At 39.4% G+C, this 27,528-nt stretch overlaps 1 protein-coding gene across 2 annotated transcripts in view; it reads right to left on the bottom strand.

Annotated features, from left to right (window-relative positions):
• Positions 1 to 27,528, bottom strand: part of ADAMTSL1 (ADAMTS like 1) — a 904,085-nt gene that overhangs the window by 306,735 nt on the left and 569,822 nt on the right. For both annotated transcript variants that reach the window (XM_078061266.1, XM_078061267.1), the window contains one exon: positions 24,194 to 24,239. In XM_078061266.1, coding sequence (XP_077917392.1) covers positions 24,194 to 24,239 — 46 coding nt within the window. The remainder of the gene's footprint in view (positions 1 to 24,193; positions 24,240 to 27,528) is intronic.

Below are 27,528 nucleotides of genomic sequence, written 5' to 3'. Positions count from 1 at the left end.
GGTAAGATGAAGAAAACAGAAATCCCAAATAAGCACTATTAATTGACGCAAAAGGAACACAGAACTAGAGTTAAAAAGATAGTAACAGAGAAGCAAGACCAGCTTCATGCCAATACATTTGAAAATTTAGTCTAGGCAAAAACTATTCAAGAGGAAAAAAATATTCAAGAAGAAACAGAAACAACAACAATAAAAATAAATGTTTACGTAGTATTTACTATGAGCCGAGCACTGCCCTACAAGGGTTACATACATCAACTCATTTAGTCCTCATGACACAAGTATGTGTCTCATTTTAAGCTGGGACAACTGACACACCATGAGGTTAAATGACTTTTACACAGTTAATAACTCAACATTCAGACTGAACATGGACAGTGCGGCCCCAGATTTCATTCTTTTTACTACAATGCTCTACTTCATATAGCTGTTAAAGAAATTCAATCAGTAATTAAAAATCTTCCCACAAAGAAAAAAATCTTGCTCATGACTTTACAAGCAAAGTCTACTACACATGAAAGGATCAGACAATCACAATCTAAAATAAACTCTTCGAAAGACTAGAAAAAGAGAGAATGCTTCCTAATTCATTTTATCAAAACCAGATAAAGATCGTATATGAAAGAAAATTACTCATAAACATACATGCAAAAGACCTGAACAAAACATTAGCAAATCCAAACCAGACATATGAAAAAGTATAATATATGTGACCAAGTTGGGTATATTCCAGGAATACACCCACAAAATTAGACAAAAGTTAGTCATATAATATCAAGCATTGGCAAGGATATGAAACCAAGAGAATATATATAATTTTTGTGGGGCTGAGAATAGAAACAATCACTATGGAAAACTGGAATTGCTTTGTTAAGTTTGAACAACCACTATCTTATTTTGTATTTTCTGTTTACTCTGGCTTTTCCTTACTACCTTTTTCTTTCTTCCTGAACTCTATTAAGTTGGCAAGATTCTCTTTGTTTCCTAGTATTTCTTCTGCTTGTTTGGAAATTATAGGTTGCATTTCCATTCTTTTAGTGGATACTTTAAAAGTTTTAATAACCAACTTGAATTTTGTAAAAATCTCACTGTATTTGGTGTTTCTATCCTCTTCTCACACACAACAAAGGTCTTAATATATACTAAACACTGCAATGCTGTTAATATACAAACATTAAATGAGAACAAAGTTGTGTTCAACAGTTGGTTTACTGACTGTATTCAATTTCTCTCTCTTTTTTTTGAGACTTTACTTATTTGAGAGAGAGAGAGAGAGAGCGCACTAGCGAGTGGGCGGGAGGGGCAGAGGAAGAGGGAGAAGCAGACTCCCCACTGAACAGGGAGCCCTACATCAGGGCTCTATCCCAGGACTCCAGGATCATGACCTGAACCAAAGGCACAGGCTTAACCGACTGAGCCACCCGGGGGCCCCATGACTGTATTCGGTTTCTATTGCTACCTTAACCATTACCATAAACGTAGGTGTTTAAAACACAAACTGATTATCTTACAATTCTGGAAGACAGAAGTCCAGGTAGAATGTGGCTGATGGGGTCCCTGGCTTCCTTAGAGTTTCTTCCTTGAGGCCCAAAGCAAGGTGTTGGAAAGGCTAAGTTACTTTCTAGAGCCAGGAGATGAATCCACTTCTAAGTTCATTCAGGTTTTTGGCCAAATTCAGTTCTTTGGGGTTGTAGGACAGAAGTCCCTCTTTCCTTGCCAGTTGTCAGGGGCCAACATGCTCCTAGAGGTCTCTCTCTGGTCCTTGACCGTGGCCGCCTCCGTTTCAGAGCCAGTAACAGGGCACGAAAGCCTTCTTGTGTGGCAGTCTCTCTGATTCTTTTGTCCTATCTTTTCTGCCTCCAGCTGTTGAAAGTTCTTTGCTTTTAAGGCGTCACATGATTAGATTAGGCCCACCTGGATAATTCAGGCTACTCTTCCCGTCTTAAGGTCTATAACCTTAATTACTTCGGTAAATTCCTTTTGCCCTGCAATGTAATATATATTCACAAATTACAGGGATTACGGCATGGGTATATTTGGGGGGACCCTTCTGCCTACCACCACCTTAATTACAGCTGTCAGCATAGGTTAGGTGATTCTTTTTTTTTTTTTTTTAAGATTTTATTTATTTGAGAGAGAGCACGAATGAGCATGAGTGGGGTGGGGTGGGAGAGGGGCGGGGGGAGAGAGGGAATCTCAAGCAGGCTCCCCACTGAGCAGGGAGCTCTACTCAGGGCTCCATCCCAGGACCCTGAGATCATGACCTGAGCCGAAGGCAGACGCTTAACTGAGCCACCCAGGTGCCCCAGGTTAGGTGATTCTGAAAATGCAAACTATCTCCAAAATCTATTTGGCTTAATTCAGCAAAGATTTATTTCATACTCATAGAATCTCTGATTCTCTACAGCAGCTGTTATCTGTGGAGTAACTCAGTGACCCAAATTAAGAGAGGATGTATTATCTGATAGAACAGTGCTTCTCAAACTTTAATGTACAGATGAGTCATCTGAGGATCTCGTTACAATGACAATTCTGATTCTACAGACCTGGAACGGAACCCGAGACTCTTCCAGTTCTCACATGAGCCCAGCTGATACTGATGCTGCTGATCCCAAACCACCCTTTGAGAAGCAAGGTTTTGGAACACATGGTCTCCTTGGTCACTACTACAAGGGAAAAGAGCATGGACACTATGAAACTGACCTTTTATTGCTTCCTCCTGAAAATAATATACATCATTTCAACTCACATTTCAGTGGCAAAACCACTCATATATATGGTCCTGCCTAACTTGGTTAGAAAAGTTCAGTACTCCCATATGCTCATTAGGAATGGAGAACCAGGAATATTAGTAATGAAACATACATGCATACACAGACACACTCTCACATCCCTTTGGGCTCATCATTGTTTTCCTGTATGCTTCTATGGTTTCTTAGAGTCCACCTTTTTCTTTCTGAAATTCATCGTGTAATAATTATTTTAGTGAAAATCTGTGGGTAGTGAACTCTCTTGTCTTTGTGTATCAGAACACATTTTGGTTTTTGCCTATACTCTCAATTGATAGTTGAGGGTACCAAATTCTACACTGACACTTCCATTTCATTAGCACTTTGAAGATATTAACTCATTATCTTCTGGACTCTATGTGATGAAGAAGTTTCTGTCATTAGTCTAATTTTTATTCCTTTATGGGTGATCTGTTGTTTCTCTGATAGCTTTTAATATTTTCCCCTTTTTCTTTCATGTCGGACTATTTTCTGACGTTGGAGACTATGACATGTATTTTATTTTTTAATAAAAAATAAACATATATTTTATTTTTTCTCTTCAGCACTTACATCACAATTCTAGTCTGAGGACTCTTATCCTCAGAATTTCCCTTCTGGAATATTCGAAATGTCACATCCCCCATTTCCTTCTTTGGAAGCTCCTCTTCCACATAGAGAGTGAATATTTTATTTGTTCTCTATCTCTTAAAGGCTCTGTCATATCAGGTATCTGGAATTTTGAGCTGTATTTTGGGTAAATTTCTATGTTATCTTCAAATCACTAGTTCTCTCTTTGTGTCCAGTAGGGAACTTAACTCATTTAATGAGATTTTTGTTTCAATTACAACATTCTTTTACTGTAAAATTTCTAATAGTTTATTTTCTTTGTTCATCAATCTATTACTTCATCATTGCCTGGTTTCCCCTCTCATTTACTGTTTATTTTCAATAGTTACTTTTTTTCCCAGTGTGTTTCTTTTAAACACATAGTCAATTCTCATTATTCATGGTGGTTATTTTCTATCAAGTCACCATAAACACTGAATTAGAAAATGCTATCATTGCTCACAGTTCCAATGAGTCTCATACTTTGGCCAACCAACCAATACATAATCTTGTTTTATGTGTGTTTCTGTTTAAAGACACCTTATTTAATATCTTTTGATTCATTAACATTGAACTTATAGCCAAGAGCATTATAATTCATGCCTGAAAAGCTTATGTAACAAACATTTTCTCCATAAGGCACAACACAGACTTCTTGTGCTTAGAAATACCAGACAGTACTTCAGCACTATGCTTGGGGGTCATTTTAAAAATCACCATTAAAAAAGCACAAAAATGTAAAAAATTTGCATTACGTAGATTGTGAAAAGGACACTTGTTTATACTATGAGAGCTGAAACAAGAAGGCACCACCTCATCTGGGAATGTGCTGGCTGGACAACTGAAATTTTTTGCCACTCTGCATGTCTGCAAATGGCCAGGGATAAATTTCTGGAGAAATGGTGAATTCATGATAATTGGAATCCACAAATAATAAGGACCAACTGTATCAATTTTAAAGTCTTTGTCAAAATGCTATATTTGTCTAATTTTATCTGGGGTGAATATTAATTTTTTTTAAATTTTATTTTATGTTAATTACCATACATTACATCATTAGTTTTTGATGTAGTGTTCCATGATTCATTGTTTGCATATAACACCCAGTGCTTCATTCAATACATGCCCTCTTTAATACCCATCACCAGGTTAACCCATCACCCCAACCCCCTCCCTTCTAGAACCCTCAGTTTGTTTCTCAGAGTCTATAGTCTCTCATGGTTCACCTCCCCCTCTGATTTCCCCCTCTTCATTTTTCCCTTCCTACTATCTTTTTTTTTTTTTTTAACATATAACGTATTATTTGTTTCAGAGGTACAGGTCTGTGATTCATCAGTCTTACCCAACTCACAGCACTCACTGTAGCACATACCTTCCCCAATGCCCATCACCCAGCTATCTCATCCCTCCCACCCCCTACCACTCCAGCAACCCTCAGTTTCTTCTCTGAGATTAAGAATACCTCATATCAGTGAGATCATATGATACATGTCCTTCTCTGATTGACTTATTTCGCTTAGCATAATACCCTCTAGTTCCATCCACGTCATTGCAAATGGCAAGATTTCGTTTGTTTGTTTGTTTTTTTTTTGATGGCTGCATAATATTCCAATGTTTATATATACCACATCTTCTTTATCCATTCATCTGTCAATGTACATCTTGGCTCTTTCAATAGTTTGGCTATTGTGGACATCGTTGCTATAAACATTGGGGTGCACATACCCCTTCAGATCACTACATTTGTATCTTTGGGGTAAATACCCAATAGTGCTATTGCTGGGTTGTACAGTTGCTCTATTTTCAACTTTTTGAGGAATCTCCATCCTGTTTTCCAGAGTGGCTGCACCAGCTTGCATTCCCACCAACAGTGTAGGAGCGTTCCCCTTTCTCCGCATCCCTGCCAACATCTGTCATTTCCTGACTTGTTAATTTTAGCCATTCTGACTGGTGTGAGGTGGTATCTCATTGAGCTTTTGATTTGGATTTCCCTGATGCTGAGTGATTTTGAGCACTTTTTCATGTGTCTGTTGGCCATTTGGATGTCTTCTTTGGAAAAATGTCTGTTCATGTCTTCTGCCCATTTCTTGATTGGATTATTTGTTCTTTCGGTGTTGAGTTTGATGAGTTCTTTATAGATTTTGGATACTAGCCCTTTATCTGATTTGTCATTTGCAAATATCTTCTACCATTCTGTCGGTTGTCTTTTGGTTTTGTTGACTGTTTCTTTTGCTGTGCAAAAGCTTTTTATCTTGATGAAGTCCCAATAGTTCATTTTTGCCCTTGCTTCCCTTGCCTTTGGCGATGTTTCTAGGAAGAAGTTGCTGTGGCTGAGGTCGAAGAGGTTGCTGCCTGTGTTCTCCTTTAGGATTTTGATGGACTCCTGTCTCACACTGAGGTCTTTCAACCATTTGGAGTCTATTTTTGTGTGTGGTGTAAGGAAATGGACCAGTTTCATTCTTCTGCACGTGGCTGTCCAATTTTCCCAACACCATTTGTTGAAGAGACTGTCTTTTTTCCATTGGACATTCTTTCCTGCTTTGTCAAAGATTAGTTGACCATGGAGTAGAGGGTCCATTTCTGGGCTCTCTACTCTGTTCCATTGATCTATGTGTCTGTTTTTGTGCCAGTACCATACTGTCTTGAGGATTACAGCTTTGTAATAGAGCTGGAAGTCCAGAATTGTGATGCCGCCAGCTTTGCTTTTCTTTTTCAACATTCCTCTGGCTATTCGGGGTCTTTTCTGGTTCCATACAAATTTTAGGATTATTTGTTCCATTTCTTGGAAAAAAGTGGATGGTATTTTGATGGGGATTGCACTGAATGTGTAGATTGCTCTAGGTAGCATTGACATCTTCACAATATTTGTTCTTCCAATCCATGAGCATGGAACGTTTTTCCATTTCTTTGTGTCTTCCTCAGTTTCTTTCATGAGTATTTTATAGTTTTCTGAGTACAGATCCTTTGCCTCTTTGGTTAGATTTATTCCTAGGTTTCTTATAGTTTTGGGTGCAACTGTAAATGGGATCGACTCCCTAATTTCTCTTTCTTCTATCTTGTTGTTGATGTATAGGAATGCCACTGATTTCTGTGCATTGATTTTATATCCTGCCACTTTACTGAATTCCTGTATGAGTTCTAGCAGTTTTGGGGTGGGGTCTTTTGGGTTTTCCACATAAAGTATCCTATCATCTGCAAAGATTGAGAGTTTGACTTCTTCTTTGCTGATTTGGATGCCTTTTATTTCTTTTTGTTGTCTGATTGCTGTGGCTAGGACTTCTAATACTATGTTGACTAGCAGTGGTGATAGTGGACATCCCTGCCGCATTCCTGACCTTAGGGGGAAAGCTCTCAGTTTTTCCCCATTGAGAATGATATTCGCTGTGGGTTTTTCATAGATGGCTTTTATGATATTAAGGTATGTTCCCTCTATCCCTAGACTCTGAAGAGTTTTAATCAAGAAAGGATGCTGTACTTTGTCAAATGCTTTTTCTGCATCTATTGAGAAGATCCTATGGTTCTTGTTCTTTCTTTTGTTAATGTATTATATCACGTTGATTGATTTGCGGATATTGAACCAACCTTGCAGCCCAGGGATAAATCCCAGTTGGTCATGGTGAATAATCCTTTTAATGTGCTGTTGGATCCTATTGGCTAGTGTTTTGGTGAGAATTTTTGCATCTGTGTTCATCAAGGATATTGGTCTGTAATTCTCCTTTTTGATGGGGTCTTTGTCTGGTTTTGGGATCAAGGTAATGCTGGCCTCATAAAATGAGTTTGGAAGTTTTCCTTCCATTTCTATTTTTTGGAACAGTTTCAGAAGAATAGGTATTAATTCTTCTTGAAATGTTTGGTAGAATTCCCCTGGGAAGCCATCTGGCCCTGGGCTTTTGTTTGTTGGGAGATTTTTGATGACTGTTTCAATTTCCTTAGTGGTTATAGGTCTGATCAGGTTTTCTCTTCCTGGTTCAGTTTTGGTAGTTGATACATCTCTAGGAATGCATCCATTTCTTCCAGGTTATCTAATTTGCTGGCATATAGTTGCTCATAATATGTTCGTATAATTGTTTGTATTTCTTTGGTGTTGGTTGTGATCTCTTTTCTTTTTGATAAGTCTGGCCAAGGGTTTATCAATCTTATTAATTCTTCTTATTAGTTCTTTCAAAGAACCAGCTCCTAGTTTCGTTGATCTGTTCTACTGTTCTTTTGATTTCTATTTCATTGATTTCTGCTCTGATCTTGATTATTTCTCTTCTCCTGCTGGGTTTAGGCTTTATTTGCTGTTCTTTCTCCAGCTCCTTTAGGTGTAGGGTTAGGTTGTGTATTTGCGACCTTTCTTGTTTCTTGAGAAAGGCTTCTATTGCTCTGTACTTTCCTCTTAGGACTGCCTTTGCTGCATCCCAAAGATTTTGAACAGTTGTGTTTTCATTTTCATTGGTTTCCATGAAATTTTTTAATTCTTCTTTAATTTCCTGGTTGACCCATTCATTCTTTAATAAGATGCTCTTTAGCCTCCATGTATTTGAGTTCTTTCCAACTTCTTCTTGTGATTGAGTTCTAGTTTCAAAGCATTGTGGTCTGAAAATAGGCAGGGAATTATCCCAGTCTTTTGGTACCGGTTGAGACCTGATTTGTGACCTAGCATGTGATCTATTCTGGAGAATGTTCCATGGGCACCAGAGAAGAATGTGTATTCTGTTGCTTTGGGATGGAATGTTCTGAATATATCTGTGAAGTCCATTTGGTCCAGTGTGTCATTTAAAGTCTTTATTTCCTTGTTGATCTTTTGCTTAGATGATCTGTCCATTTCAGTGAGGGGGGTGTTAAAGTCCCCCACTATTATTGTATTGTTGTCGATGTGTTTCTTTGCTTTTGTTATCAATCGGCTTGTATAATGGGCTGCTCCCATGTTAGGGGCATAGATATTTACAATTCTTAGATCTTCTTGTTGGATAGACCCTTTAAGTAGGAAATAGTGTCCTTCCTCATCTCTTATTATAGTCTTTGGTTTAAAATCTAATTTGTCTGATATAAGGATTGCCACCCCAGCTTTCTTTTGGTGTCCATTAGCATGGTAAATGGTTGTCCACCCCCTCACTTACAATCTGGGGGTGTCTTTGGGTCTAAAATGAGTCTCTTGCAGACAGCATATCGATGGGTCTTGTTTTTTAATCCAATCTGATAATCTGTGTCTTTTGATTGGGGCATTTAGCCCATTTACATTCAGGGTAACTATTGAAAGATAGGAATTTAGTGCCATTGTATTGCCTGTAAGGTGACTGTTACTGTATATTGTCTGTGTTCCTTTCTGGTCTATGTTGCTTTTAGGCTCTCTCTTTGCTTAGAGGACCCCTTTCAAGATTTCTTGTAGGGCTGGTTTTGTGTTTGCAAATTCCTTTAGTTTTTGTGTGTCCTGGAAGATTTTTATCTCTCCTTCTATTTTCAATGACAGCCTAGCTGTATATAGTATTCTTGGCTGCATATTTTTCTCATTTAGTGCTCTGAATATATCCTGCCAGTCCTTTCTGGCCTGCCAGGTCTCTGTGGATAGGTCTGTTGCCAATCTAATGTTTCTACCATTGTAGGTTACATATCTCTTGTCCCGAGCTGCTTTCAGGATTTTCTCTTTGTCTCTGAGACTCGTAAGTTTTACTATTAGATGTCGGGGTGTTGACTTATTTTTATTGATTTTCAGAGGGGTTCTCTGTGCCTCCTGGATTTTGATGCCTGTTTCCTTCCCCAAATTAGGGAAGTTCTCTGCTATAATTTGCTCCAATATACCTTCTGCTCCTCTCTCTCTTTCTTCCTCTTCTGGGACCCCAATTATTCTAATGTTGTTTCATCTTATGGTATCACTTATCTCTCAAATTCTGCCCTCGTGATCCAGTAGTTGTTTATCTCTCTTTTTCTCAGCTTCTTTGGAGCTGATGGAGACATCATTTGGTCTTCTATATCACTAATTCTCTCTTCTGCCTCATTTATCCTAGCAGTTAGAGCCTCCATTTTTTATTGCACCTCATTAATAGCCTTTTTGATTTCGACTTGGTTAGATTTTAGCTCTTTTATTTCTCCAGAAAGGGTTTCTCTAGTATCTTCCATGCCTTTTTCAAGCCCAGCTAGTATCTTTAAAGTTGTCATTCTGAACTCTAGTTCCGACATCTTACTAATGTCCGTATTGATTAGGTCCCTGGCAGTCAGTACTGCCTCTTGTTCTTTTTTTTTGAGGTGAGTTTTTCCATCTTGTCATTTTGTCCAGAGGAGAATAGACAAATGAGAGAACAAAAAGCTAACAGGGTAACAACGACCCCAGAAAAATATACACTAAACAAATCAGAAGAGACCTGAAACCAGGGGAAAAGAAGGGGAAAGAAAGAAAAAAGAAGAAGGAGAAGAAAAAGAATATGATCACATATGATCAGGCTGGCGAATAGATCAGTGCCACACAGTAGATTTGGGGCATATTTTGGTCTGTTAGAAGAAAGTGCCTCCCAAAATTTTAAAGAAAGAAAAATTTATATATGTACAAAAATAAGGGTAAATACGATGGGATGGAATATGACTGTAAAGATGAAAATTATAAAAGATTTTATAAAAGGATTTGATAAGAAGTTGGTTGAAAAAAGAAAGAAGAGAAATTAAAAAAAAAAAAGGGAGAGAATGTGATCAGGCAGGAGACTAGAACAAAGCCATACACTAGAGATTTAGGGTATATTTTGGTCTGTTAGAAGAAACTGTATCCCAAAATTTTAAAGAGAGAACAACTTATATATATACCAAAAATAAGGTTAACTACAATGAACAGATAGAATATGACTCTAAAAATGAAAAATAAAAAAGATATTTAAAAAAGGCATTGATAAGATGTTGGCTGAAAAGGGGAAAAAGAATAGAAAAAGAAATAAAAGAAAATAAAAAAATTAACTTTGAAAGACTAAAGAATCATACGGAAAAAAAAGCCATGGATTCTATGTGCAGTATTCCCCTAGCGCTGGAGTTCTGCCGTTCTCATTGATCGGTAAACTTGGTCTTGGCTGGCTGTTCTTGCTGATCTTCTGGGGGAGGGGCCTGTTGCCGTGGTTCCCAAATGTCTTTCCCGGAGGCAGAATTGCCCCGCCCTTGCCGGTCCGCTCGGGTTTGCTCTCGGGAGCTTTTGTTCCCTGCAAGCTTTCCGTCCAGCTTTGGAGGCCGAGAGTGAAAATGGCAGCCTCCCAATCTCCACCACAGAGGATACGAGAACTCGGGACCCCGCTCCTCAGTGCGCCCCCAGAGAAAAGCCGCCAGTCACTTCCATCTCCCCGGTCTCCGGCCACACTCCGTGCTCACCCGGCCTGTGACCGAGCGTTTCTATCTCTGGCACATGACCCCGTGTGGAGTCTCCAAACCCAGCAGATCCCTGCGGTGCGCTCCCGCGCTGCTCCTCCCAGGGGAGGAAGGGGAGTCTCCCCAGATCTGCCGCTTGTTGGGTCCCTGCTGGAGGAGCAGTGGCCCGACTGTGCCACGGATCACGGTTTATGGCAACCCTGAGCTGAGAGCCCGCGCCTGGGCTCCGTCTCTGCAGCCGGCTTCCCTGCTCTGATACCTGGGAGCTCTGCCGCACTCAGGCACCCCTGGTCTTTCTGTGACCCCCAGGGTCCTGAGACCACACTGCCCTGCGAGGGTTCCACCCCCGCTTAGCCACCGGAGTGACGTCCCTCAGCAGAGCAGACTTGTACAAGTTCCGATTTTGTGCTCTGCGGCTCTATCACTTGCCGGAAGCAGCCAACAGAGGCCCCCTCCCCCGCCGTCCATCCTCCCAAATATCGCCTCGGATTCACTTCTCCGCACGTTCTACCTTCCAGAAAGTGGCCGCTTTTCTGTTCAGAGAGTTGCTGCTATTCTTTTCTTTGATCTCCTGTTGAGTTCGTAGGTGTTCAGAATGGTTTGATCCCTATCCAGCTGAATTCCTGGGACCAGACGAAATTTCGGTCTCCCACTCCTCTGCCATCTTGCTCCTCCTCCATGAATATTAATTTTGTTGACTTTCTTGATACAGTTATTTACTGTGTTTGGAATTTTTTTGAAAATTGGAAATTTGAAATATTTGTAGACTTATTTTCAATGGAAAGAGTTTGCTTGTCCTTTTTTTCTCTTTGTCCCCATCTGCTCTAAAAGTTTTGTGATTATCTCCATGTGGTTCATACAGCTCCCAGTTCAGAATTAAATTGCTATGCTGGAATTTTGGGTTTTATTTATTTTATTTCATTTTTAAAAAAAATTTTTAATTTATTCATTTAAGAGAGAAAGACAGAGAGAGCACAAGGAGGGGGAGAGACAGAGGGAGAGGATGAAGCAGACTCCCTGCTGAGCTGGGAGCACAATGCTGGGCTCGATCCCAGGATCTGGAGATCATGACCTGAGCCAGAGGCAGGTACTTAACCATCTGAGCCATCCGGGTGCCCCTGGAATTTGGGGTTTTATCCATAATGAGGAAGCTGCAAATTCAGCCACAGAGCCAAAGTGTCCTTTGGTAATTTCAGTCCATGATGTCTACCATCCTCTCTAGACCCACCGTTTCAGATAAAGCTCTCATCCCAGGCAAAACATCATTATTTAAAACCAAACCAAACCAAACTTCAGCTACTGTCTACACAAAGAGCCCATCCAGGTTTCTGACATGAAGTTCTCTACCTGGCTTAGGGGCTCCTTCTCATGTGCAAGTAAATTTAGCCCTGGTAATCCCTTAGGAGTTGAGCTGGGACTAATCTTTGCTTACTTCTAGTCATGGAGCCCAAAAGCCTGTGACCATCAGCACTGCTCACCATCTTGTATGTATGCTCCATTTTTGGTCTACGGACATTTTAATCTTGCTTTTGAACTTGGCTGTGTCATTGGTTTTATCATTTTATAATTTACCTGACATTGCTGCTTGTTTGGAAACAGAGGGAATACCAGATCTGAAATTCTCTTAGCTATTTCCTTATACTTTTCTTTCACATCTTATTTTGCATGGGATTGTAAATATCTGTATCTTTGGCTCCCTTGTCTTCCTGCCTCCAATTTCAAAACATTTGAGAGTAGACTATCTTGAACAAATCTTTTTGTTGTCATTTGCTCCTAGCATAATGCCGTGTACAGAGTCAATAACTAAAGTTCAATGAAAGTCATAGGAAAGTACACATCAGCTTATAAGAAACGCTCTCTTGCAATTAGCCTTGTACACAAATATATATAAGGTGGATACATTTCTTCCCTAGAAATAATCAGACAGAAACTAGAAGACATTTTAGGAGGGATATTACAAAGCAGGGGGTTTCATACTCTTATTTTGTTGCAGAGATACTTCCACCCTCCTCCCAAAGAATCTTAGGCAGGATGCTAATCAATAAAGCAGGTAAGAGCAGAGCCCTTCTGGACACAATAGGGGTGATGTTCATAGAAACCTGGCTGCTTAGCCTTCACCACCCAGCAATGAGGTCAAGGTGGCTCCACAGAAAGTTGTCTGAAAACTGATTTCCAAACTCCAGTTCTAGAAGTATCGAGAGGTTTGTCCAAGTTGCATTTCAGGATCTATAAGCATTCAAAGTAAATAATTCCCAGCAGTATTTTGAAGGAAGAAAAAGAAAAATTAAAAAGTCATAAATTCCACTTTGTGAAATGTAGTGATATATCATTTAAAATCTTCTGTTTGGGGAGGGCAGGAGTTTTTGTAATGAATATATTGTTTGGGAAAAGGAGAATGGTCCATTATAGGTCAAATGTGCTCTGACACACATTTGCTTGGCAAAGATTTGAAGGCAAAGACACCTAAATAATGCTTCCCTTCCCCATCCTTCTGTGATGACCATATTTCATTCAGGACTCCAAACAGAATTTGAAGCCCCAACTAAATACATCCTCAGAGCCATGGGTAGCTTTGCTCATCATAAGATTGTAAAGAAAAAAAATACAGCCAAACCTCCAAGATAGCCTCTTTAAATTTCACAGTTTCCTCCGAAAAGGAGGAGGATGTTGAAAATGCAGAGAAAAACATATGAAGAAAAGATTCCTAGAAGTACAATACAGTACGAAAGTGGGCTAATTAAACAATGGCCTTAGCTCAGAAGGCTCCGCACAGAGGTCTGGGAGTGATCTCTTAGAGGAAAAAGCATAGGAATTGATGTTGCCTGAGTTTCAACACATCTTGGTGTTAATTGGAAGATTTGATGCCGCTTATCATTTCGAGTCTCACGGAGAGCAGGCTGAGCACAGACAAGTATTTGCACGTTAGCAACCTATGCATGGCAGCTTGTTTAGTTTCATTCCACAAGGCACTCTGCCAAGGGAAGAACTGCAGTAGTAATTTCTTTCAAAGTCACTGTCAAATCCCCACTTTGAGCTTCTATCTGGGTCACTGGAGGCCAGCATGCATTTTGTGTAATTCAGAAACTAGGACTTGAGAGAGTAAGTTTTGAGAAGTATTGACTCAGTAAATTTATATCCTCTTGACAGGAGGAGAAGCTCAAAGGAGAGGGAATTTGGGATGTTTTCAGCAAGGATGCTTAGATTTGCCTTTGCTGCTGCATTTGAATTGCACATTTAAAATCCTCAGCAGTTCATATACTTCTAGCCTTGAAGGATTATAATTGCTATAGTAAACTTATTTGAATATCTCTTTTCCTTAAAAAAAAAAGCGTCTGTTGTAAAAATGCTTGAGGCTTAATCTTTTTGTATTGTAGTTTTGTTATTTGCTAAATGAGTCAGCCTAGATCATTGATACACCCTCTTGCATTATGCTGAGATGAACATGGGGTTTTGGCCTTATACAAACCTAGCAACACCACTAGAACCACTAGGTAAAGTATTTTATCTCTTTAAATGTCCAGATTTCTTTATCTGTAAAATCAGGGTAATACCTCTCAAGGTGGTGTGAGAATTAAATGAGTTAGTCACTAGCCCTCGGCCTGGCACCTGGCAGATAACCAAAACAAATGAGTTCCTTTCTAATTCTGATCTTCTGTAGATCTATGACTTTGCCAGGATCCCTTTGAGGTGTACGATCCGTGTTCCAGTCATTTTCTATAGAGATGCCAACACAGAGAGGAGAAAGATGCGTGCCTGTGGTCATGGAGCTAGCTGGGAGAGAGACTCACGCCAGCTTTTCTAGTCCGATAAATCCCAACACTCTAAGGAAATGATAGACAATCCTTCAATCCCCTTCATCAGGTGAATCAATGAAGGGTTTTTCTTCCCTTCAAAAATCTATCAAGCCTGGACTGGACCATTAACAGCAAGATGCACACCTGCAAAAGGTCTAGCTGACCTTTTTCCTCAGAGAGTTTCAATAATGGCAAGTGATCATGACGATACTGAAGGAAACAAATTCTGAGTTGACCATGTAGGCATTCCTGTTCGTACTAACAGCCTTAGGAAAGCAGTTGCTTGACAGTTAGCTATCAATCCACAGGAAAAGAACGTAGCTGCTATGTGAGGCACTCAGTTCTTATCATTTAGCACTACATGCGTGAACTAGAACATGTGACTACAGGGAGGCCAGCTCGTATCACTCAAAGGCTATTTACAAGTATTGTCAACCTTCCCTCTGATAGTCTCCATGGGATGTCGCTGGCTTAGAATAAACTGTGACCAACTTGGGGGGGGGGGGCAATTCCCCTATAGCCTTTAAATATACCAGAAGGATGCCAATCAGCAGAAATTAGTCATAACAATATATTTCCTTTTGTATTTTCCCCAACGATTTGGAGTTCTTCATATTATCCTGAGTGAGGGATGAGGGCAAAATCATCCTCAGCGGGGGAATTTAGCTCTTTTGGAAGACCATCCCTTACCTGTCTTTGCCAATCTAAGGTGGCAGAAGGAACGAAAATTCATTGCGGGTCTCCCATGTAGTTACATCATTGCATGGATTTTTGCAGAGGGGTACTGTGAGGTGAACATGCCCCTCATTTCCACTCATAATTGAGAAAACTGAGGCTGTGGGCAGTCCGAAGAGCTTGCCCAACCACAGGGGGGCAACGGCAGAGCAGCCCAGCCTGGGTTCTCTCCATGGAGTCATGTTCACGTCACACCCCTCCCAGAGAGTAAAAAGCTGAGGCAGAGGATAAGAAACACATCAAGAGAACACATTAAGGCGGAAGGAAAAGTAGAGAGACTTCGGAGGGGTCCAATAAAGACATGTCAGAAGAAGCATTAAAAAGAAAAGAAATGTGTGCTGCAGTCAAAAGAAGGCCTAGGGGAGAAGAAAAGCAGAAGGGCCCAACCCGCTGGGGAGGAAAAATCCCTAAAAACTTGGCTGGCTGCCTAGCAATAAGCACTGCAGAGAGATCTATATCCACCAGATCCACCAAATGAAGGAATCTGTGAATCATTAAAAAAATGTTTATTTCTTTATGCCACAAATGATAAAACAGTTAGTCATAAAATATGAGGGCTTTTTATTTTTTTTTCCCGGAGTAATTGCTGCAGATATTTTCAACCATTTATTCTAAAGGCTCGGTGTTTAACTATTGGAAGAGAAATGATGTGTTTTGAACCAAAATCAACCTCCAGTTATCCACATGGCATGCTGTATACTTGCACTTAGAGATTAATTCATTTGCAGGATGGTCAAAGCTTGCTTAGCGCTGGTGCTAACAGAGGTTCGAACAGGGACTCTGTCCGCAGGGAAACAATACAAGTCACTTAGCACTTCTTGCCCCCTAAATATTATTTTCCTTTGTTATTAATTTCAGCATAAATAGAAAGAATTATGGTCCAAGTCAGGAAAATCAAGATGTTCCTGAAAATGTGTTCCCTAAAGAAGATCCTTTTGTTTCAGCAATAGTGATTCTCAATGTTGAAAGGGAAAAACATACACACACAGAAACCACAAAGCCCTACAAGTAGTTAAGTCACCATTCTACATTCATTCTAGCTTTGTGGGAAGTTAGACTCGTTAGGGGGGGGATATTGATTGGTCCCCTGGGATATGTTCCTGAGAATATATAACAATTCCAACCAAGCATTCGTCTGGCCAAAGAAAGCCAAGCCATAAGGCTGCCAGAGACCTAACTGTTCAGCCTACGGAGTATAGTATAGAAAGTCTGTTTTCCGGGGCGCCTGGGTGGTTCAGTTAGTTAAGCATCAGACTCTTGATTTCGGCTCAGGTCATGATCTCAGGGTCCTGAGACCGAGCCCTGTGTGGGGCTCCCTGCTCAGCAGGGAGTCTGCTGGAGATTCTCTCCCACCCTCTGCCCCTCCCCCTGTGTTCTCTTTCTCTCTCTCTCTCTCTCTCTCAAATAAATAAATAAATAAATAAATCTTAAAAAAGAGTCTGTTTTCCTATACTTCATCCAAAGGAAGGGGCATTATAAGCCTGCAGTTCTGCCAGAGATGAGGACTAATATTCTTGTTCCAGAATACCTGGAACCTGTTTATTTGGCAAAATAATCAAGAAAAGTTCTCCATGATGTCACACAGTAAGGCTGACCATCAGGAATTTAAAGTGATCTAATTTTCACTTTTATAAATAGTGTATTCTCCTGGAAAGAGTACTTCACCGCAGAAAGGGGGAGTAGAAGAAAGGGACTGAGGGAGGGCACAGCCAACATTACTGAGCATGCTCACAGCCTTTTAGATGTTTCCCCATGTAATCCTCGGAAAAACTGTGAATTTTTTTCCTCAAACTTTCAAAAATAAATATATATATTCAATGACTTTCAAACTATTTTGCCCCGACCTCATTTTCTTTTTTATATTTTTAAATTTATACCTGTAATAGAAGAATACATATGATCATTGTAAAAAATCAAAAGTACTACAAAAGTATACAGAATACAAAAAGGAAAGTCCTTTTTCAGTTACTCAAAATCTCTCTCTGCACAACATCATCACTGTGATCAATTTGATATGTGTCCTTCAAGACCGTGTGGTATGCCACACACCCAGACAGACCTCAGTTTGGGGATTTTTAAAAACTGACTGAGATCATATTAAAGACATTACTCTACAACCTGCTTCTTTCACACTTGATATGTCTTGGAAAAACTCTACAGGCTTGGACATACAGATCCGACTTACTCTTTTTAATGACTGTATAGTCTCCATGGTATGGACGTACCACAGTTTATTTAACCAGCCCCTTTCCATTTGTTTCCAATTTTTCAACTACCATAAACACCGTATTAACATTCTTTGGATATATATATAAGAAGGGCATTTTTACAGGTAAGAAAACAGAGATTAAGGAATTTTGTTTCAAAAGCATGTAACTACTAAGTGGCAGCCCACTTAGAGATTACGGTTTTTCTAGTCCTTCATGTCCATGGGGTTGAAAAATGAAGTGTGTCCTTTAGATCACTCTCAGCTCCTAGCCACACATCTTGATGGCCCCTCAGAGATGGCCATTACAAGGCTAAATGCACATGGGTAAGGATAGGAGAGGCTGGCCCCAATTTTGTTATATTAACTTACAATTCAAGTCCTAATAAAGTTACTTGGGAGAGACATGTGCTGTCAGAGTTTAAAATGAGAGTGCTCTCTTTCTCAAGGAAGATTACAGTATAAGGAAAATTCCTGCTCTTCAGCTGGATGGGTCATTAATGAGGGAATTATGAATGGATCCAGCAGGAAGAACAGTTCTTAGGTCCAGTACTCCTGAGTCTAGTCAGCCTTGGGGAGGACCACTCTGGATGCCCAGGGTGCCCTCTGGAAGCTCCGTGGAGTAGGGGGAGGGTTTTGAACATTATTAGGAAGAAACCAACATTCTTTCCCTCAGAATTTCTTTCTCAGGTAAGAAACATGTTACTTGAGGTTAAGAAAACCTCCCACTGCCTTTCATATATTTCAGTCTGAGACTGACCGGCTCTGGGCCTAGAAGAGAAATGCACAGAAAGGGGTGATTAGAGCAATCCCCTTGCTGTCAGCCTTCTGGTCCTCTTGCAAATAATGCCCATCGCCCTTAGTCAGAGGCTATGAATGCCCCTTACGAATGACACTTGGGGGTATATTCAGACTCCTCAGTACGGATAAAATACCGTACCTCATAAAATGACCTACCAGTGCCTCGAGAAGCTGGGTTAGTTCATGCCTCCCCCTTCACATATACTAATGGGGCCCCAAGGTCATGTCAGAGAGAATTTTCTGACCACCCCATACACAGTAGCTTCCCCCATGTCAGTCTTTATGCCTGCTTGATTTCCCTCAGAATTGTTCACTCCAAAATTGTCACACTCCTCTTTATTTGTTTATAATCTGCTTTCTCTCACTAGAGAGTAAGTTTCATTAGAGCAGGGCCTTACCTTTCTCTGTAGCTATGATACCCCATTGCCTAGAGAAAGTGCCTGGGACACAGTAGGTCACAGCAGAAATTGTTCAACAAATTCCATTTCCATTTTTTATAACACTCTCTCATTGTAGCCTGGAAAAATTCCTATCATTTTGAAAGGCTCCACTCAAATATTACCTTATTTAGGATTTCATTCATTCATTCATTCATTCATTCGTCATATGTGTTGAAAGCCTACCACGTGATAGAGGTTGCTAAGCTTCATCTGTTCATAGCCCCTGTCATATCTCAGTAATTTTTTATAGCACCCTAGGCCAAAAGGAATACCTAACAGTTCCATTGATTAAGTCTAGGTCCAAACAACTCAATAGGTATTTGCATCTTAACGACTTAGTAGCTATTTAACGACTTAGTAGCTATTTGAAAAAAATATATAGTAGCTTTTATTTCATTCATAAATAACCAGGTTTACCTACTCATGGTAAGTTTGCACTTGTTGAGTACTGCAAAACTTCTTAATGTATGAAATCGGATTGGACAATTGCCACCCTCATCTCCGGTCCTACGTTGATTTCCTCACAGTACTCGCTTTTTTTTTTTTAAGATTTTATTTATTTATTTTGACAGAGAGAGAGAGGGAGCAAGTACAAGCAGGGGGAGTGGCAGGCAGAGGGAGAGGGAGAAGCAGGTTCCCCAAGGAGCAGGGAGCCCAATGTGGGGCTCGATCCCAGGACCCTGGGATCATGACCTGAGCTGGAGGTAGATGCTTAATGGACTGAGCTACCCAGGTGCCCCTCACAGTACTTGTTTTTAATCAAAGCTTCAGGAGAACTGGGTTTGTTGCTTATTCACCAACTTAGCAAAGATGTCACAGAAAGGAATATAGCATGATCTAGTAGTTTGCATAGTGCCCAACACATGTCAAGGATCGCTGTGGTTCCTTTGAATATTTAAAATATCCCAGGGCAGACCTGTCAGGTGGCTGTGTTCCCTGACACACTGTTTCAGAAGCTGTTGTTAGACAATTCGTGCTAGACACTGGATGTACGCTGGTGAGAAAATCAGACATGGACCTTCCGTGACCTCTTAGCACAGAATTCCCTGCCTACTCAACTCTGGAAGAGTTCTAGAAGAGATACAGAAATGTGGCTTCCAAACTCTTGTGAAGGTTAAGGATGGTGACAAAGAAACAGTTTATAAGTAACACGATATTAGTCTAAACACTTTGAAAGTAAATTTAAAATGCCTACTTAAGATCAAGGGGCCCAGATTTGAGGTCTAATTTGAATAAGCATGAAGATGTGACCTAAGGAAACCTTTTTGAGGAGTCCCAGGGATGATCTGAGACCTAAATGACCCACTTGAGTGGTTTGCTAGTTGACACCTATTGTTTTTCCCAATAGTATTCTTAGCCTTTCCTTGCAGATTGAGAGGGGCCTGCCACTTTCCTACATAGGAGCAGGGACTGTGAAATGGGAAAGGTTGAATGCACTATGTCCTTAGAAATGAAAATAGTCTACTTGGACCAGCTAGAAATAGTAGAAGAAGGTAGCATGGGGGTGCCTGGGTGGCTCAGTTGGTTAAGCATCTGCCTTCGGCTCAAGTCATGATTTCAGGGTCCCGGGATCAAGCCCCGCATTGGGCTCCCTGCTCAGTGGGGAGCTTGTTTCTCCCTCTCCCTCTGCCCCACCCCCTGCTCATGCTTTCTCTCTCTCAAATAAATAAATAAAATCTTAAAAAAAAAAAAAAGAAAGTAGCATGACTATGAGAACTAGGCAAACATCATGGGAACTTCCTTTATTGATATCCCCCTGTCTGTAGAGTGATTGACAAGAAAACCATAAAAGCATGTGAGCTGATTTTTCAGGCAATGCAGAAAAATTAGAAAAGTGAGGAGATACTTTCTCCTCCTCAGCCTCGGAGAATAAGAACCTAAAGAAATGTCATATGCGGCACCTATGAAGAATAGAAAAAGAGGGTGAATCTGTGGAGAAGAGGTTCAGAAGAGCCTCAGGAAGCTGTCAGGGATTAAGGACTGACCCTGGACACTTAGCTAACAAGAGACCCTTGAGTTCTTCCAAAACAGGTATTTAAAAGGGGAATATTTAACTTAATTGCCCTGAACTTCTTAGTTTGAGAAACTGGAATGTGATTATGAAAAGATTCTTTCTTATGAGATTTTTCATTTGTGTTTTGGCAATGTTGCTTCTGTCGTGGCCAAAAGCCAGAAAAAAAAAAAAAAAGCTTCAAATGATTTGAAGACTTTAGATTCTCATAAAAAACTCAGGGTCAGTTTGATTCTGCAAGCTGTAAAGAATTGGCTCAGGTAACACTGTGGGTTTTAAATAAAATTAGGTCTGAGTCTTAGCCTACATCTGTCCACAAAAGTGCTCATAATGATAGCAAGGAAATTGTGGGCTGTTTCTGAAGAGCTTTAAGGAAAGGGTAGGCAGACATCTGCTCATGATGCTTTAGGCATTCATCTACTCAGGAGAGTTTGGACCCTTTCCACTATTTTAAAAGCTTTTATAAAGAACCAGAATGGACATTATGGAGATTCTTAAATAACATCATGGTAGTTAAAAAAAAAATAACCCTGATATACAAGATATCACTACTTTAAAAGGGATAGTAAAGAAAACCAATGAGCTAAAGTATATTTCCATTAAACATTTTTTATACCGTTTCTAAAACAAACTCTGTCAATACCATTTTTTCAAAATTCAAGAACTACAGATTTGATTCTTCTAACCAATCGGCAGTTAAACCTATGTGGCACCTAGTGTTCTCAGTGGAAATAAGGAAATGAACTAGGCAAAATTTTCCACTGAACAATAACTCTGATTCCTAAAGATCATGTCTTCTAGTTGCGTGCACTCTCCCTGGTCGGGGGTTAAAAATATAAATACTTTTCGTTCATCTTGGTCTCTCTTGGCTCATCTCATCTGTACTCTGGCAGCAGGTCACCTCTAATGCCAGTTTTCTCTATTCCTGCCCCAGTGCACCACTGGACTAAGTCCTAACACCCTTCTCCCCTTGTTCTCTGTCAGATCAAGCTTTTTGGCCTCAGCTGAAGCCCCTCTTGGCCACCTAACAATTCCCTATTTTGCTTTGCTGGCTTCCACATGATTCCCCCGGTGGCTGTTGTAGATCTTCCTGCTCACTTCGTCAAGTTCAACTCACCTCCTTCATTTTCAGCAGGTGACAGAGAAAACTCTACAGGGAAGCTTGAGCCTGTGTATCCTGAGCAGCCTCAACTTTTCTTCAAAATCTTTCTAGTTCCTCATCCTTCCTCTCTCAGTTTACTTCTATTTTCTCAGAGTGAAGCATATGGCCTTTTCCTTTACCAAGATTCCTCTTCTTGTCACCCACTGTGTCCCCTCACCTCATATCATCAATCTCTCCTTTTAGATCAACTTATTTCTCAAGGTTTACTCATTGCAAACAGACCAACTACCCACCTACCTTTATGTGACTCCACAGATGATGAAATACCTCTGTTAATATTTAATAAGAATAGCTTATACCCATCGACTCCATTTTCTCATTGATATTCATTTTTACCCCCTGTTATCTTGATTTTTGTTCCTAGTACACCATATAAACCATTGCCCAGCAGGCTTTTTTTTCAGTGTTCAACCTATTGGCAACATTTATCCTACTGAACACCTTTAGGAATTCTTATTTCTTCTGCTACTTCTCTCATGGTGCCTTTTGTGGTTTACCTGGCACTCTTGTTCTTTCTCTCTGAATACAGACATTTACCAAAGTTCTGAGCTTTTTTCCTCTTATGATTCTACATGCTCTACCTAAGGAACTGCTTCCCAATCTTCAAATTTTATACATCTTATTTGTGTTCCTATGGCTCATGCCTTGATCCCTTTCCCGAGATCAAATCCCCATTGCACAGTTGAATATACCACCTACAAGTCCAGCCTGCATGCCAAACTCCATAGTGTCCTTAAATCAAATTTCTCATTTCTCTCTCCCAAACTTCCTCCCAATGTTCCTAGTTTTGATGATGGTATCCACCATTCTTTCAGAAGCCTGAGTATTCATTTAAATTCAGCAAATTTCTATCATGTGCTTAATAGGTGTGAGTCAACAGTTCCAGGCATGGGGGGATAAAGGGGAGAACATGATGCATGAGGTTCCTATCCTCATGGAGTTTACATTCTAGAGTGGGAAAACAGAAAACAAACAAGTAATCAAAGAATATAAATTTTGGTAGAGATTAGTTCTATGAAGAAAGTCAAAGTACTATAAAGGAAGCAAGATTGTTCTGAGAGTTGGGATTGGGCAGTGGGACAAGCACATCAGATAAGATGGTCAAGGAAACCTCTCTGAGGACGTGGCATTTGAGATGACTGGAATAAGGAAAATGCCAATCATGTAGATAGTGAGGAAAGAGCTACTCTAACAGAGGATGGGCCAGTGCAAGAGCTCTAAATATGTACACACCTCTCTGTTTCCTTAACTCTCACTTCAGTTCATCATTCTAATTTAAATTGCTTGTTAGGTCTTGCAAAAGGACCTTAATTTTTATATCTTCTGAGATAAAAGCGCTGGTTTAAGCGCTGATTGTGTCTTGCTCCCCATTGATTTCCTGTTCCACAGCATCCCTCATATCATGACAGAATTAATCTTCCTGAAGTGAAAGAAACTATAATATCATCCCCTTGCTCCAAAGCCTCTAGTGATCCCCCATCATTCACTGAAATAATATAAGCTTGGAAGACTAACATTCAAATCTGTTCAACGTGTAACCTCAAAATATTTTTCAGTCCTTTTCTTCCATACTGCTAGGCACAATCCTATCCAAATTCATATGCAGAGCACACCTTAAACATTTCTGCATCCAAAGTTGCCCATCGTGTCCCCTTTACTTGGACTGAGTGTCACTCCCTCATACTCATTGTGGATCAGTCACAGCTCTCCTGGTCCTCAAGCTCCATCTAAAACACTTTTTCCTTGACGACCCTTCAGATGTCTCTCCATTTTTAACCCACAAACAATTTTATCCCTTTCTTCGAGCATTTGTCATACTTTGTGCTAGAATGTGGTTATGTGCACATCTATCTTCTCTCTCTGCATCTCTTACTTTATCACAGTTGTTTCCAGACAGTGACCACATGTTATTTTTCCCTGTACTAGTGCAGTGCCTCACACATAGTTGGCATGGAACAGTATTTGTTGAATGAATGAATGAATTTGTCAAATCTGAGTTTGATTAACTAATATTTATTTCACAAGACCCCAGTGGTTTCCCTTTTATCATTCCTCTTATTGGTTCTCAAGGGACTTAGATGTGAAAAGTCAGAAAGCAGAGAAGTACAGAACAGAGTCCCTATTTTGAAATAGTCTAGTTAGTTTCAATCTGGCCAATTGATTAAAAGTTTATATTGAGGAACATTAAAATATCTATTTTTTTACGGTTGCACCGTCACTATAGGGTGAGATGAATAACTCTTACTGAAACACTAATTGATTTCTTGTTCAGGATACATAAAACTGCTTAGCATTATTCAGTTCTTAAAAAAATACATTATCACAATCACAGAAGCTCAATACTTACCACATTACTGCATGTTCTATATCGGATATTTCTTCCCTCACAGCTCCTAGGTGATAAAAAGAAAAACAAACTCATTACTACCTGTGAAAGGCTCAAAATTGAAACTATTTGCTTGTAAAAACAAGTTTCTCTTAATACTAATAAGAGTCTTTCTTTTCTTCTGAGTATCAATGTTCTCAGAGAAGTTCCTATCAAATACTAAACAGCGTTATCTTAAGAAGTCATGCATGGAAACGGATTTCTCTATGAGGGAGGAAACTAAGCATTCATTTTGCTTCCAAAAATTTTCAAAATAAGTATTTACAGTTGGTGCTTATTTAGCCAAATAAATATTAATGCAAGGTTTTCTGTAAATGAATCCTGTCTTCCTAATTATTTCAGGTATAAGACTGAAGAGATATTTCACTGAGAAAATGTAGATCTAGCATAAGGTAAAAATGGGACTTAATATTCAACATGTCTTAAAATTACACATCTAAGGACAGGAAAACTCAGTACTTAAAGAATTATTTTTACTTCTAAAATACATGCTCATTGTAGAGGTTTTGGGAAAGGAAGACTACAAAAACAAAATCTCCCAGAGTTGCCTCACCTAAGGATAATCACTATTATTTTGATTTTATTGATTTCTTCTCAGTGTGGAGGAAATCACATCACCTATACCATTTTGTAGTTTGTTTTTTTTTTTTCACTTAAAAATTTTTGGAAGCATTTTCCCACACTGTTAAATAACTTTGAAGACATAGCTTTGAGAGCTACATAATATTCCATTAAATGAGATAACATAATATTTGTAATCATTCTTCCATGACTTGTCATTTAAGTAATTTCCAATTAGGGGTTTGATAAATGATAGTGTGATAAACTATGTCCATGTGTATGTTTTGTTTAAGTTTCTGACTATGGCTGTAGGATAGATAAATTTCTAGAAGGGAAATTACTGGACTAAAGGGAATGAACTTTTATAAGGCTTTTGATAAATATTGCCAAATCGCATTCCATAAATTTGTACCATTCTGTACTCCCATCAGCACTACATGGGAGTTTCCATTTTACTGAATTTCTGTGAACAAAAACAATTTTTGATTAAATATTCAGTGATGACACTTAAAGCAAGGACAGCAGTACTCTGCTCTTTGCAAAATGAGTCATACTTTTTACAAAACAAGTAAAAATATAATATAAAATGCTGAGAGAATGATTATACTAATAACTAATAGTTATGAAATCCCAGGTACGTTTCTAAGTTTGTTATACATATTAATTTATTTAATCTTTTCAAGAACCCTGGGAGATAGGGTACTATTATTATACCCATTTTATAGATGAGAAAACTGAAGCTCAGGTAAGTAATTTGTCCAAATCCCACAAGTGTTAAGGAGTAGAGCTGAGATTTGAAGCAAGGCCATCCAGCTTCAGAGCTTACACTCATAATCACGATGATTTACCACCACCTAATTTACTTGTTTGTTCAGCAAATGTCCATTGAGCTCCTATTATGTGCTGGGCAATGCATTTACTTCTGGGAATACAAAGAAGAATGAATATGATTTTGTCCTTGGTATTAAGAAAATGTCGTTATAATTCAGTGTAGGAAAAGCTAGATAGTATTTGTATTAGGTCTTGAGGATGTTATCAAAAAGAGAATAGCATCCGAAAATATAATTACACAAAAGCTGTCCTAAAGAAATAGAAAGGTACCAGGCCAGAAGACCTGACTGTGACCAGTTTGACACATTAACATGCATTAACAATAGAATGTGGGAAAGGAAAGGAAGGGCTGGCAGGTGTTACAATCATAGAAAAGAAGAGAATGATGGAGATATATGGTTGTCAGTGGCCAGCCCAGCAATGTCCCAGGCCAAAGGCCAATGAACTGCATATCCTCCAGGTCCCATTGGCAAGGCTGTTGCTATCATGATATAGATGCCCCATGCTAATTTAGTGGATGCCAACAAATGTCTGTTCATCCCAGGAATACCCCTTGTTACTATGCCATGTTGACCAAACAACTTGCCAAGAGTGATCTGGTTTCTCAGGACTGCTGAGAGGCAGACTGAGCTTGTCATGCTGATGTGGGTATTTTGGTCCATATGGTAGTCCTATTTTTCACTGTAAGTTAATAAATAAACTCGCATTCTAGTTTGAAACATTAATCTCATGGACCAAGTCATTGTGAGTCTACCTCCAAGAAAAGGATCTGTTCTTTGTATGATTGCTGAAAAATACCAGATTTCTGAGTCTAAAAAGATGATGACTAGGCTCCAGTTGATGGTAAATTTGCAAGGTAATGAATTCTATAACCCAGAGGCCTCAGGTAGCATGCCATTTAGACATTGGTCTTGGCTGAATGTGGTAAGTTTTTCAGTTTTAAAATTCTGAGTACATAGGTGACATGGTGTAATGGTCCAGAGTACCCACTTTGAAACCAAAATCCTCTTTCTGGAATCTTGACCACTTCTGCAGTTTTAATATCTCAGTTTTATCATCTGTAAAATGGGATAATATTACTTATCTCTTGGGATTATCATGAAGATTAACTGTGTTAATATTTGTGAAACACTTCCAAAAGTACCTAGCACACAGTAAGCATTAGGTAGACATTTGATAAATTAATTGCAGAACAGCTATAAAAAGATAATAGATATTGAAAGAGGGTTAAGAGTATGTAGAGAATAAACCACAGGCAAAGGCATAGAGGTATAAAAAGATACGGCTTGGTTTTGCTGGAGTTTGGGATTTATATGGGGAACTGTAGATGAGAGAAATACCTTCTAATTTTGAACTTGGCAATAGACAAAGGGGAACCACCAAATGTTTTAAAACCAAAGAGATATAATGACTTCTTGCTTTAAAAAAGTGAATTCTGGTGTTAATCATTAAGATCTTAAGGCTCTATGCTTTTCACCTCCTTTTATTTTCCTTTCCTAGCCTTATCCCCAAAAGGAATAATGAAAACAACTCTAAATTAGGAGTTTGAAGATGTAGGTCATAGACTTTGCTCTTCTCCTTGCATAAGCCTCTTGCCCTCTCGGGATCTTACCCTTCTCATCAGTCCAATGTATGTTGGGACGGTGGGACACCAAGTTGTGATCACTAACTGAGATAATTTACAAAAGCTCTGTTCAAATGCCAAGGGGTTATTATCAAGATATCATTTACTAAAAATCAAACCAAAACAAGCAGAAAAAAACCTGCTTCATTAACTTAAATGAGCCTTACCCCATATATTTCCAACCACAAACACACATTTTAAAAGCATCCTTGAAAAATAGGAGATTAAGGCACATAATATAAAAGACTGATTTAAATCCTTCTTACTTAGCAAAAACAAA

The sequence above is a fragment of the Halichoerus grypus genome, chromosome 14 (genome assembly GCF_964656455.1).
Source record: "Halichoerus grypus chromosome 14, mHalGry1.hap1.1, whole genome shotgun sequence".
NCBI classification, from domain to species: domain Eukaryota; kingdom Metazoa; phylum Chordata; class Mammalia; order Carnivora; family Phocidae; genus Halichoerus; species Halichoerus grypus.
The sequence above is the reverse complement of the archived record's forward strand: the minus strand, read 5'-3'. Positions and strand labels throughout refer to the sequence as shown.